The sequence below is a fragment of the Talaromyces atroroseus genome (genome assembly GCF_001907595.1).
Source record: "Talaromyces atroroseus strain IBT 11181 chromosome Unknown scaffold_0, whole genome shotgun sequence".
NCBI classification, from domain to species: domain Eukaryota; kingdom Fungi; phylum Ascomycota; class Eurotiomycetes; order Eurotiales; family Trichocomaceae; genus Talaromyces; species Talaromyces atroroseus.
Window position 1 is genome coordinate 3145969 of NW_017971432.1, and position 13402 is coordinate 3159370.

The 13402-nt window shown below is 47.9% G+C and overlaps 5 protein-coding genes across 5 annotated transcripts, besides 2 other annotated features; 1 reads left to right on the top strand and 4 right to left on the bottom strand.

Annotated features, from left to right (window-relative positions):
* Positions 1–150: 150 nt before the first annotated feature.
* Positions 151–1077, bottom strand: UA08_01089 (hypothetical protein; the record flags this gene model as incomplete). Its single annotated transcript, XM_020259837.1, has 1 exon — positions 151–1077. The coding sequence occupies one exon, from the start codon at positions 1075–1077 to the stop codon at positions 151–153; it is 927 nt and encodes a 308-aa protein (XP_020124483.1).
* Positions 1078–2132: 1055 nt separating this feature from the next.
* UA08_01090 (hypothetical protein) lies at positions 2133–4458 on the bottom strand (the record flags this gene model as incomplete). The annotated part of the gene is made up of 6 exons (XM_020259839.1): positions 2133–2449; positions 2529–2896; positions 2977–3513; positions 3665–3788; positions 3845–3978; positions 4040–4458. The coding sequence occupies 6 exons, from the start codon at positions 4456–4458 to the stop codon at positions 2133–2135; spliced, it is 1899 nt and encodes a 632-aa protein (XP_020123947.1).
* A 411-nt stretch (positions 4459–4869) lies between these two features.
* Positions 4870–6033, bottom strand: UA08_01091 (hypothetical protein; the record flags this gene model as incomplete). Its single annotated transcript, XM_020259840.1, has 1 exon — positions 4870–6033. One exon carries the CDS (start codon positions 6031–6033, stop codon positions 4870–4872), a length of 1164 nt encoding a protein of 387 aa, XP_020123946.1.
* Positions 6034–6685: 652 nt separating this feature from the next.
* On the top strand, positions 6686–11137 carry UA08_01092 (hypothetical protein; the record flags this gene model as incomplete). The annotated part of the gene is made up of 8 exons (XM_020259841.1): positions 6686–7082; positions 7147–7260; positions 7328–7460; positions 7520–7970; positions 8033–8234; positions 8294–8536; positions 9257–9269; positions 9364–11137. The coding sequence occupies 8 exons, from the start codon at positions 6686–6688 to the stop codon at positions 11135–11137; spliced, it is 3327 nt and encodes a 1108-aa protein (XP_020123949.1).
* A 320-nt stretch (positions 11138–11457) lies between these two features.
* Positions 11458–11542: a repeat region (Identified by RepeatMasker using a combination of RepBase library and repeat library created with RepeatScout).
* Positions 11543–11836: 294 nt separating this feature from the next.
* Positions 11837–11990: a repeat region (Identified by RepeatMasker using a combination of RepBase library and repeat library created with RepeatScout).
* Positions 11991–12047: 57 nt separating this feature from the next.
* On the bottom strand, positions 12048–13048 carry UA08_01093 (hypothetical protein; the record flags this gene model as incomplete). The annotated part of the gene is made up of 4 exons (XM_020259842.1): positions 12048–12365; positions 12428–12549; positions 12606–12716; positions 12775–13048. The coding sequence occupies 4 exons, from the start codon at positions 13046–13048 to the stop codon at positions 12048–12050; spliced, it is 825 nt and encodes a 274-aa protein (XP_020123948.1).
* Between the last annotated feature and the right edge of the window lie 354 nt (positions 13049–13402).

The following is a 13402-nucleotide window of genomic DNA, read 5'->3' on the forward strand; positions in this document are numbered from 1 at the left end:
CACAAGGACAGGCGGTATTTACGCATAAATGAGATAATAGACAAAGGAAAAAAAGAAGCACAATAGTAAAATCAGTAGCAAAACTTGGTATCAATGGATACAATTGACATCAAAGCAAAAGCCCGCCTTGGAGAAGAAGAAAAACAAAGTCTAAGACGCAGCCTGACCAACTCCAGGCGCAGCGCAGTAAGGCACACCACCACCTCGACACACTTCCCCAGCAGCACAGGTAGCCCGAGGAGCCCAAGTGCCGCTGATACACTGCTCGAGAACGGAACCGTTGGGACTGCACTGCCACGCTCCTGATGAACATGTGCCGGGGTTTGTCGTGGTTGTCGTAGCCGGTGGTTGCGTGGTTATCAGCGTTGTAGGTGCAGCGGCGACTTTGTCGAAGTTTTGGTATTGAACCGGGGCTGTTACTGGCCTAACTTGTGCTGCTCCTCCTTCTCCTTCCCCTCCTCCAGCTTTTGGAGCTGCTGGAGCTGGCGGCGGAGTTGGCACTGAAGTTGGAGCTGGAGCTGAAGCTGAAGCCGGAGTTGTAGTAGTTCCAGTATTTGTATCAAAATCATACAACTGCTCATCCACTATCTCCCACGTAATCGAAAAATGCCCATGCTGACACGCATTCCCACCACTCAACTGGTCAAGAATCGAATAACTAAAATCCAGTCCCGGAGCACCATTCGAATCCCACGTTTGATAATCAGCAGCCGATCCCTCCGAGCAACGAAGACAGCCATCACCGATAAACAAGGGCAGATCCATCGAGACTGACTGCCCATTCACAGAGGTAATGGCCACTTTCTTGCCGCAGTACAGGGCCAGCTGCTCCCCGAGTTGGGTGTTGTTCATGGCCACGACGTAGTTTGAATTGAGCGCGTCTAGCGACAGATCTGACGTTTGACATCTAACTGGGCCTGTGTTTTGGGAAGCGAATGATGTACCGCACACATCGACCTGTTTCATGTCGTAGTAATATGTGCCAAAGCCTGTGCCGCTGTAGATAGTAGTCTGTTGGGCTTGAGAGGACATGGAGAGTAGCAGACCAGCTGCGAGTGAGAATTTCTTCAATTGCATCCTTGCGCTTCTCTTTTTGTTTTTCCTGCCAATGTTTCTTACTGATGGATTATCTTTGCTATTGCGAGGCCAACGTGTGCCTGTGTAGGGGGCTTGTGGACAGACAAGTGAATACTGTGAATATCTGAATGAGTGACTGATGTTAAATGAGCAATGAGTGAGTAAACAGTCAATGGTGACTCATGTGAGAGTAGAAGGCCGACAGAATAAGATACATGGCTATATAAGTTGATGAGAATGGACATAACCCGATCAACCAACTCATCTACCTAGGTAGGTACCCCATCTTCGACTGTCAATATTATGCCCCGAAGTTCTGAAACATACAAAGAAGCACTTGGCACTTTTGCAACTTTGATTCGGTGCACTCTTTCGCGGTGATTATTTCTTTGGATAAAGAGAGACTGAATGAAAGCAACGAAGCCCTTCCTTGCCTGAGCATCAATTCTAACTTGGATGCTTCATCCTAGGCTATTGTTCAGTGATTAAAAAATCTAGACTATGATTAAAATAGGGAAAAAGTAAGTTTCTTTCTTCTCCGATCGTATACTTCGATTCGCTTTCAAGCTTAGGACTTGAAATAAGCTTACATCATCTTTCTTTATATGATTCATAAGCTCAATGTGTGGACTGAGGACTATGACAGCCATCATAACACCGTGTCTTGGAAGATTTGGTTAACTATATATTCTTCAGAATAGTCCTTTTTGTACAGTGCTTGTGATAGAAAGGAAATGTATCACGTGGTGTGACTAGCCCTCATTGCCCACTCATATTGGTTCTAAGTAACTATTTAGAAGGTGTAACAGTGTGTTTCTGATATGCTGATCTATTGCATTGATCTCACTGCCATAAACAGAACCTCAAGCAACTTCGTGCAAGGAACTTGAAAAGATGGAAAAAGAAGAGAAAAAATATTCCGATTTCAATGATCTCCTTGCTGACTGAAATGTCAAACATTATGAAAGATAACACAGCGCCTATAATAGCCACAAACTTGTTCGTATGTCTATCGAGGCAGTGTAAGATGAAAGAAAACTGCCCGCTTTGCAGCCTCAGTCAAGGGCAGTTATTTGTCGCCCCCCTCGCTTCCACACAAATAATGCCGAAACGAACTGTACAGCTGCAATTCCAACCATAGTTCTAAATTGGGTAGTGTAGCTATGCGCAAACACCCCCACAACAGCCTCACGTTGGACTTCGCTTAGTGTCTCGATAGAAGCTGTGTTGTGTAAAAGATTCTGCAATTCGGTTGGTGAAAGGACATTTGTGAGGTCGCTCTCAAGCATGCCGTTGAGAACGTTCGATGCGATTGCGAGTCCGATGGCACCTCCGAGAAAACGAAATTGGATAACGGCTCCTGTCGCCACAGCTAAATGGGTGTTAGTTTTGCTTTCACTTGCTGCTTTGAAGAAAAGAGGGATAGATCGTGAATGGCGAAAAGAACTTACCAATATCCCTAGGCTCTACCACAAACGGCGTTGCTAGAACAAGAATGCCAAATGTGGTGCCCACGCCTGCTCCTGCAATTCCTTCATAGACGTATCCACCCCAGGGGAAATCCTTTGTTTCTGGTAGGGTCGACACTAGGGCAACGCCGGCGGTATGAAGGATGGCTCCAAAGGCGAGAGAGTATACAAAAGGGACGCGAGCCTTCTTTGAAATAATACCAGAAAGACCGGCAGAAATAGCACTCGTCGCAGAGTACGCCAGTAGGCGGACACCAGAACTCAGAGCCGAGGTTCCATTTACTATTTGAAAACGCTGAGGTAGCATCACAACCACCATATTCGAAGGCATGCCGACTAGGAAGCTAGTTCTAAGAAGATACAAAGATGAGTCAGTGAATCTTGTCCAGCATCTCTCAAATCATATGAAATAGGGTAAATAAGGGCTTACAAAAGCATGCCCATCCAATTTGCGTGATTCAAGAAGCGTGATGGAAAGATCGGCTCCGGCCCAGGCCCTTCTCTCGTCATGGCATGCTCCCATGCAAGAAATGCATACCATGAGATACCAGAGATGGCCAGAAGAATAACCGTTCTACCATCTGACCAGCGGAACTGAACATAAACCTCATTCAAAGCTGTGATGAGTGGAAGAGTGGCCGTCAGTAATATAAGGGCACCGACAACATCAATTCGGCGAAGATTGCCCCATGAAATGCGACCAGTTTTGCGACGACCACTACCACCGAAGTTTGATGGAAGGGCTATCATTAACAAAAGGACTGCCACACCCCCAATCGGAAGACTGCGATTGAAGCCTGCAATTAGCTTCTCATTCTGTAGCTGTTGTTGGACGGATATTGCACTGACTTCATGTAGAAAATCCATCGCCAAATCGAGTGATCGCCCAAAACTCCTCCAATCAATGGGCCAGTGGAAAAGCCTAGAGCGGTAGACAAGGACGCCAGAGCTCCCAGAGTTGGCAGATCTGATTTTGGTACCATCTCGTAGCAAATTAGGATAGATATCGAGTACGCCCCTGCTGCCCCCACTCCCTGGAAGGCGCGAAAGATGATCCTATGAGCGATGAAATGTCAGTGTCTAACATTTGTTTTGTCCAAGACTGAGCACAGACTAACAATTGAGACATGGATTTGGCCATTCCACATCCTAACGAAAAGCCCATGAAGACCGCCATGGTTGCAATGATGCTTGCTTTCCGACCGATAATATCACTAAGCTTGCTCCAAAGGATGTTGAACCCTGTTCCACATATTAGTTAGATAGTGATGACAAAATTAAAGAAGCATAGCTCATACCAGTGTAGGTGATCAAATATCCTGTGACAATCCAACTGGTGCGATTGAAGCTGTGAAAGCCATTGGCGATTGTGATCAGGGATGTGCTGACTACAGTTGTTTCGACGTTGACCAGGTAGAGGCAAACCATCAATCTAAGCAGGTAAGTCAACCCATTGTTATTTGCAGCTGATAGACATCAAGATGCTGGCATACCCAAGAGTAGTGATGTATAGTCTCCATCCTTTCAGGAACGTGCAGTCATGGCAGTCAGATGTCGAAATGTTAAAGGCTTCTTTAGGAGCTGCTGTCTGCTGAACAATGGCAGGCAAAGCAACAGGCTCTTGAACAGTGAGGGATTCTTGCACAGTGCCAGAGACCCTTGCGGGCTCCTCGTCTGCACTCACCATTTTGGATGCGTGCATGTCCCAATATGATTGAATGTGCAGGATGCTGCAAGGACTGACGACTTTGCAGGGAATAAAAAGAGCCACAAGCCCCAGCGCTGTGGTTTTGGATGGCACTTCACCAGTGTTGAAAGAAAAACATCCAATGCGCCCAGTGAAGCAGGAGGCAGCCTGCGGGAGGAGAGCCTCAGGTGCCCATTTTCTTTCTTTGACCAGCGGCAGAAGCATGTGATTGGCAGTGAGGTAATCAGACAAAGCTGTACCAAGAAAAGAAAGTAATCTTACAAAGGCAACTTCCAGGGGTCCCTCTAAAGCTACTTCCAAGCATGACGTCTAGCAGCATATGCTGTGATATTCCACATCATGTGACCAGTGTCATGGGATCTTGGAGCCCTAACCAGACACATTCACAGTGACCAGTCCTATGCTAGATAAAGGGTTACATATCTTACTTGAAGGCTGTTTCGAAGATCCAGTAGCAACAGTATTGTATTAACGCTACCTTACTACCCTAAATTGTTTGACTGTTCTGCGTTTCCAAAAGCAATCATCATGAATCGAGACGAATCCACTCCAAAAACTCCATTAACAAACCTTCGAATTACCAGTCCCATATATTCGTGTATCCAGCCATGTCCATCACTTGGCATCAACCTTGACGTATTCTCCTGCATCCTCATCCTCATCTTCTTCTTCCGATGCGTGAGACGGGGTGTAGATTTTCTCGTCTACTTCCTGGAGCAAGTCGCCTGCCTCGGTCTCACTGTCGACATGCATCGAATCCAATTCGTCCTCGACCTCAGCCACCGATGCATGTTTTTCATTTTGTGTCGTGCTTTCCACGTCCCTTTTCTCTTCGAGAGGAGCTGCGTCAGCATCCTCATTGATAATAATCTTTTTGTTGCCTCCCTGGGCCTGTGGCTGACCCTTAGGCAAACGCACAATAAGCACCCCGTTAGCTAGTTTGGCTGAAATATTCTCCTGGTCAACGTTCACTGACTGGCGGTCACGGGTGTCTAGCTTGATACTGCGTTCAAACACCCCCACTTCACGACGGCGTTCGTCGAGGATCATGGCCTCGTGCAGTTCTTCGTTGAATTCTGGTCGATGAATCACGCCTGCGAGGCGAAGAGTGGATTCTTGTGCATTGTAGTCGATGCTGACATCGGACTTCTGAGCGCCGGGAAGAGATACATGAACGACATAATCGGTAGCCGTATCGAAAACGTCAGCACGAGGGACAAAGTCAATCTGGCTGTCATTCACGTCGCGAGCATCACGATCTGTTGTGAAGAGGTCTTCAAAGCCATTGCCCATCTCAGAAGCGAATCGTTGCAGAAAGTCAAAACCGAGGGGACCGGTTGGCCAGAATGGTGGGCGATGATGCATTCCACGTCCACCGCGGTGGTGACCATGAAAACCATGGTGAGGATGACTATGTGGACTGTGTGGGCCTTCTCGGGGCCCAAACATGCCTCCACGTCCCCCATGATGACCGAAATGTTCGAATGGATGATGGAACCTAGGGCCACGTTCAAAGCCGTGAGGGCCATGAGGACCATGATAACCATGGGGACCAGCACCAAAGCCTCGGTGACCCCGGCCGCCGCGGTGATGAGGATGAGGACCACCACGTCGATAGCCAAATTGGGGCACCTCTCTGTTGTCGTCACTATCATCGCTTGGCTCGTCCTCTGAGCCTGGTGTAGAGGCAGGAGGCTGCTCGGGGTGATTCAGCATGTGGGCCATCACCTCATGGGGAGGTGGTCCAGGTGGATGGCCAGTCATGATATACACTGACATGTTTGCTGTTAATATGTTGATATTGAATGTATAGTCAAAGGAATAACCGTGTCTTTAAAACAAGAGAAGACGTATGTCTAGTTGGAAAATTGCTTATTCTTATAGTGCTAATGCCGAGTTGGACTATCAGGCAGCAGCGACGGCTGACTGTTTACAGTGGCAAAACCGCCACTCAAGAGCAACTGCTTACGCGATTGGAAGAGAAGGCTTTCGACACTTCTAGAGCATAGAATCAGGCACACTGACCGTCCAAATAAAAGGCTGTAGACGCGCGTCCGTCGGCTTTACGCAGGCAGACATGGACTTTGGTACTGTATGCGGTTAGTCTGTGGCGCGTTAGGGCCGAAAGCCGAGCGAATGTGGCGGTGCAACAAACAAGCCTACTACGCGATGTCGTTCTCTATAATCATTCCACTGAGCAATGCCGGAGAACTACGGAGCAGTTTTGCTTCAGACAAGGGTCGGTGGCTATGTGAATATTTGCTGCGTATTTCTTCTTGCTACGAACGACCGGGGAGGCGCTACGCCTAGTCCGGATGCGGACTAGCAGTTCCGCCTCCATCCATGATCCTCGTCGTTCTTATCGATAACTACGATCAATAACTACGCACTTCAGCTTCCTGTCTAACGCATGGCCAGCTAGCTCTTCGACATGGCAGGCTCTTCAGCATCGGTCTCGCCGAGAGACTCCCCGTCTACACCAAAGGTTAGGTCGCCCGCCGCCACGCCTGTCTCGGGCCAGCAGACGCCGCTCCCCTCGAACGATCCCGGCGATGACCGTCCCGACGACCATAACGCTGCCAAGCTGGCCGAAAAGGCTGCGCAAGCCCGGGTCACACATATCTGGAGACTATGCTTCACTATATTCGCTCTTCTTCATGCTGGCAATGTAGTCCTGCAGCCGCCCCTGCTGCAACTGAAAGAGCTGTCTAGCTGCATGTCGTATTACGGCCCGGGATGGTCGCTAGGGCGGGATTGCAGGGTGGACTCTGTGCAAGACGAGTTGACGACTCTCATGAAATGGCAACAGCTGCTTGATACCGCGCCAGGTGAGAAACCATGCGTCATCCTCATAGCCGGTTTTCACCGTGATTGATACATGCTGTGGCTTAGGTATCCTCTTCGGCGCGTTTTATGGCATGGCTGCAGACCGGTTCGGCCGTCGTCCTGTGCTTTTACTTTCGCTTATTGGCATCACATTGGCTGCCATTTGGAGTCAAGTAGTTTGTATGTTTAATATCACCACTTCTTCGGCCACAGCGTGCTACAGGGGATATGCTCATGATATTCGCAGTGTTTTGGCCAACGGTCTTCTCAACCCGCTTAACTTGGATTTCCGTTGTTTTTTTACTATTTGGAGGCGGCACCCTCGTCGCTCGCGCCATAATTTTCGTTGTGGTAGCTGATATAACACCAGAGGAGAAAAGGTGAGTTTACTTAGTGGCAGCTTTTAGACACGAAAGCCCAGGTAGCTAACACTAGACAGGGCCTCAAAATTCTTCCGTCTCTATGGAGTTGCCCTCCTTATAGATATGGTATTATCACCAGCTAGTGGAGCATTAGCTAGCATTCAGCCTTGGTGGCCGGCCCGCTTTGGATTGATTGCATTCGTCATGTCTGTGCTTACAACTTTGCTTGTCCTTCCTGAAACCCTTGTGAAGCCGACATTGCCGCCATCTACCCAGGGCCAACGCACGCAGCTGGAGGAAGAACCAGAGGAAGAAGATGATCCGGTAATATATGCTGACGCCCAGAAGAATACCTACTGGTGGCACGTGAGAAAAGTCATGTCGAGTCTTCGCACGCTCAGGTTTCTCATTGCCTCGCGTCAGGTGCTTCTTCTAGTACCCCTTCTTTCTGTTGGTCAGTTATATGATCAGTCTGCAGATTTCTTTATAAATTATGTTTCAAGGCGCTACGGATGGCGACTTTCCCAAGTAAGATTTATTGTCTCTGCGGGAGAAAATAAGTGCAGAGCTAACATGATATCGCACTCTAGGCGAGCTTTTGGCTGACATACCGCAATGTTGTTAACCTGGTCCTCTTGAGCACGATACTCCCCGGTGTAAGCACTGTGCTTCTACGTCACGGCTTTAATGCGGGTCGAAAAGACATTTGGATTTCTCGCGCGAGTATCTTATGTCTAGCCGTTGGAGCCTTCGTTATTGGATTAGCCCCTGTTTTGCCCATCATGGTCACCGGTACGTACCCGTTCCTTATCTACAGCAAAAGGTCTTTTACTAAAGCGAATATTTATCAGGCCTCACTATCTTTGCGCTTGGCCACGGCTTTGTTCCAGCCGTACTCAGTCTAGCAACCCCCTACATCGAACCGGGTCATATTGGACTGCTCTATACAGCCATGACAATCGGCGAGGCAATTGGCAAGCTAGCCAACGAGCCGCTTCTAGCCGGAAGTTTCGAATTGGGCATGCGAGTCGGCGGTTTGCTACTGGGTTTGCCTTTTGTGGCCACCGGCATCATGTTAACCATTACTGCTGTTAGTGTGTACGCTATAAGGCGGCCTTCACCGGCGATCCATCTTGATTGATGGATGGGCCTAGACGGGTACGATATTATTATCAGTACGGAGTACTATTATTTCTCTTTCTGCAAACTATTTGCAATGCGTAATCGGTTGGTTATGAGTTGTATACTTCCACAGTCCGGTGCCTACCTGCTAGGTACCCTTACGGCAGTCAGGTTGAATCGGAGTTTAGGTACCTGCTATAAAGGATTCATGATTTATGATTATCGTGCATGTGAAATGAGATGAGACCCGGAACACCAGACCTGATAATAATTTTTTTTTCCCTTTTCATTCTCCAGACTTGAGTCATCCGAAAAGCTCCAGGCAGCTTCGGATAGAATCGGAGTATCTATTCCCAACGGAGTATACCGGACACGGTGGATCATATCGGATACGTACCTACACTCATATTCGTTCACATGATAGTAAATTGTTCTTTCTGTATGCGATTTCTGTATCTATGTTTACTTAAAAGAGGGTGGAAAATTGACCTTGCCGGATTCATTGGTTAAATCCATGGGTGGGTGGTGTACACAACCGAAAGTGGTACATGTGAATGATATCATTGTGAGGTGGGTATAGTTGTATAAAATCTCCTCCACCCAGGTAGAAGATTTTATTTTTTTGGATGATACCTGTATGAATCGTTCTTCATAGAAAAATAACTTGAATACTTTTACATTGCTAAATGAAGGCCACGATCATCCGTGTGTCGCCCCTCCGATACAGCAGGAGAGAGTGCGCTTCATTCTCGCCGTCTGCGTTTTTTGGTAATGTAATTATTACTACTCAATCGTCGAGGAAATGCTCCACGTACAGAGCTGGACGCGGCAATGATGTTGTTGTTGGCAGGCATAGGGCGATTCGTCCATTCTCAACCACCAATAACCCTAACTCCAATCAAGCAACTACGCCTAGTACTACAACCACTGCTAGTAGCAATAGTATCACACCCACAGTATCATCGTTCTCTCAGGCTCACCTCTACCCCGGAAAAGATTCTTCGAAGAAGGAAACCGTCCTCGTCCTCGGGTCCGGCTGGGGCGGATACATCTTCTCACGCAAAATCTCACCCAAGCAACACGACTGCACAGTGATATCGCCCCGGTCATATTTCGTGTTCACGCCATTGCTGACGGACACGGCGGCAGGGAACTTGGATTTCTCATCTATCGTCGAGCCCATGCGCGACATCAAGAGTAGAGTGGATTTCATCCAAGCCGCTGCAAGGAGCGTCAATTTCAAGAAAAAGACCGTCTTGTGTGAAGCCAGCATTGTGAAATCCGGCGTCACCGAGTCTCCCCGTGTCGAAGAGACCGAACGCACGCACGAAGAAGGGCCCGAAACAGGCGCGATGCGCGGCAAGGAGCATCTACGCAGCTGGGAACAAGGGCAGCTTTTCGAAATCCCATACGACAAATTGGTGATTGCCGTTGGGTGCGTGAGTCAGACTTTTGCAACACCGGGCGTGCGAGAGAATGCCATGTTTTTCAAAGATATTGGTGATTCGCGACGAGTCAAGCGGCGGGTTAGGGAGTGCTTTGAATTGGCGGCTCTGCCGACTACCACGGAAGAAATGCAGCGCCATCTCCTGCATTTTGCGATTGTGGGAGCCGGTCCCACGGGCACAGAACTGGCAGCTACTCTTCGTGATTTTGTGAATAGTAATATGCTGCAGCTGTACCCGGCCTTGAAGGACAAGGCGAAAATTACGTTGTACGATGTCGCACCCACGGTGTTGAGTATGTTTGATAAGTCGTTGTCACAATATGCTATTGAGACAATGTCCAAGGAAGGCATTGATATTCGGACGTCACATCATATCCAGGGATTAAGATGGGGTCTACCTAATACCGAAGGCCCGCATGAGATGGATCCCAAGGGCTGTCTCACGCTGAACACAAAGGAGCAAGGCGACGTTGGCGTGGGGATCTGTGTGTGGGCGACTGGAAACACAATGAACAAGTTTGTCAAATACTCTCTAAACGAGATTGACGAATTCCCCGAGGGGTCTGCAAAACTGATAAACGGCGGACAATCGAAGGTAAAAGGCAGAGAAGGGCCTGATAGCAAAGGATGGCATATCAAAAAAGCATCCAAAGTCGGCGCCCTCCTAGTTGACGGTCATTTCCGCGTCCAATTGGAGCATGAAAACGGGCGAGTGGCAGTTTTACAAGACGTGTTTGCGATTGGTGATAACGCCATGCCAGAAACAGGGGCTCCTCCGGCTACAGCACAGGCAACATCACAAGAAGCGAAATGGCTTGCTGATCGTTTCAATCGTGGCGATATCGACCAAGTCCCCAGTTTCTCTTTCCGGAACATGGGCACGCTCGCCTATATTGGTAGTTCGAATGCGCTCATGCAAATCCCGCATGAGAAGAAGAAGGAGCATGGGGGCAATGGTGATAGACGCCGGAATCCGTATTTGCCGGAGGGATTGACGGGGCGAACGGCTTGGTTGGTTTGGAAGGTGGCGTATTTGAGCATGAGTATTAGCTGGCGCAATCGGTGCAGGATTTTGTTTCGGTGGATCGTTAATCGGATGTTTGGGAGTGATATTTCGAGATTCTAAATTGTCAACTTATTTCATTTTTAGAAGCCATAATTGATATCATCCTAAGCTTGGCATGAATCGGTCTCTGGGAGTTTAGGTGACTAGTAATGAAAGATGGAAACGTAGAAACACAGCTGAATGCTACCATTTCCAAAAAAGCTAGGATGCTTCGTTTTTAGTATGCTATGGCCACGTACTCGTTTCGTCCTCGCGAAACTCTTCCGTCACCTCCAAATTTGCATGGCCGGCTAGCGGTGATGACAGCCCGCAATCCACCGCTGGCTCAGAATCTCAGCTAATTGGTGTAATAAATGCCTCAGAATACGTGACCTAGTTGGCCCCTTGAACATTCTTTTAGTTAGATATGCAGATTATATAGTATTTCTAATACTAGCCTATACAGCGTTCCGAGTCCGTCGTTGGCTCCAGTTAGGGTTGGGTTTGAATTATCTCAGACCCACCCACCAACTATGAGTGTTTAGTGCGGCTCTAGCGGGGCGGGTAATAGAGCCTAGTACTACTTTGGTATAGTGTCGCCATGACATAAATAGCCCCGCCAACTTTTAGGTTCATTTCAACTCCCCAATGCAGCACACACATGAACATGTTTCATGGCCGGGAGAGTTTTTGGATGGATTTACGGCAATTCCACGGGTGAAGACGACATTTATGTTGCCGCAAACAGTAAGCTTCAAACCATTTGAAGGCGCTATCAATATCAGACGCGCGCCTAGTTGACTCCTTGGAGAAGCATAGATATGGCCTTAAATGGCCCCTTGAACATTCTCTTTAGTCAGATATGCAGATCATATATATAACTAGTACTTCTAATACATGTATCAGCTGATACAGCGTTTCAACCCGTTGTTAGGTGATTATCAGGATTATATGTAGATAGCCAGTACTTCGGCGTTCTAACCCACTGCCCTCACTGAATACCAGGTCGAGCTCCTCCATTGCCAATGCGATGGTCTCTCTCATCAAAGCCGAGCGTCAAGTCATCATTTTGGCGCCACTTTTCAGCCCACGCTTTGCCATGTTGATAACTTCGGCACACGCGTGTGTCACCCATTCCAAAAAATTGCTTGCCACTCCCACCTTCTTCTACGGTTCCCTCTAGTGTAGAGTCCATATTGCAGAGAATTGTTTGTCGAAGGTATTCGAAGCAATGCGCTTGGTGCTCATAAGCCTCATTTCCATCAGTGCCAAACTGAACTACCTCGTCATATGCGTCCATAATGATATACTAGAGGTTCCATCAGTTACTTATCGACAATTTTGCTGTGGAGAATATAGCAGATCACTTACGAGACAGTGTAGTTGATGTACCCAACTGAGAAAGTAACCGGCTTTTCCCGACTTCGAGATCAATGGATTAAGTAAATATGGACCGTCTTCCGGATGTTCAACAGTAACCTGTCCATTTCCGACTGAATACGAGTTAGGATATAGTTATTCACAACAATCTCAGGTAAGAACCCAGTACCTGGAAAAAGTAGTCTCCATCTTTCACGGACCTCTATCGATGCGGCCTCAGACGTATGATTCACGTTGTACAAGTCGGCTTCTTCGTGTCGAAACGTTCTCATTTCAGTATCTAGTAGTGGGAGGGTTAGCCTGCGTAACAGAACTCAAGGGGTTTCGAGGCATTTAACATTCAGGCACGATGCCATTAACATCCCTGCCGGTTGTTATAGGGACACTTGTGGGCCTGAGATAGAAAACATGTTGGAGCACAAGGATTAAAACAGTGTAGCAGCTTATCAATAGCGGCCACTTCACGATAGCTCCTATTCTGGTCCAGAGGGTCTGTCTGCTGTAAGGACGGCGTGGGTTAATACCATCGCCTCCCTTTTCCGGGAATTCGTCCAACAGCGGGCGATTGGTCTCAGACAGATCGGAATTCGTATCGCTTTCGCTCGTCGTCATATTTGTATGGTCAGGTGTACGTGGATTAGCGCTGCTATTTGGCTGAAATGAGACTTGGGAAATCGTTTGCATTTACAGCAGATGCTATTTTGGACCGTTAATGTATGGCGGGAGCAACCTGAGAATATCCGCGGACTCAACTGGTTGTCTCAAGCAGTTGAATCTTCGCGGGCCTGGTTGGCGGGGACGAGTACTTGAAGAAAAGTCCGCTTACAATTGTTACATCATGTGTTAACTAGGATTCTGGTGTGGATTTTGCACATGTAGCTGTAAGCTGCCGTTACCGATTTTCCCTTTTCGGAGGATTACAAAATATGCCCGCGGGCATAGAAATCTCCACAATATTAAAGAATT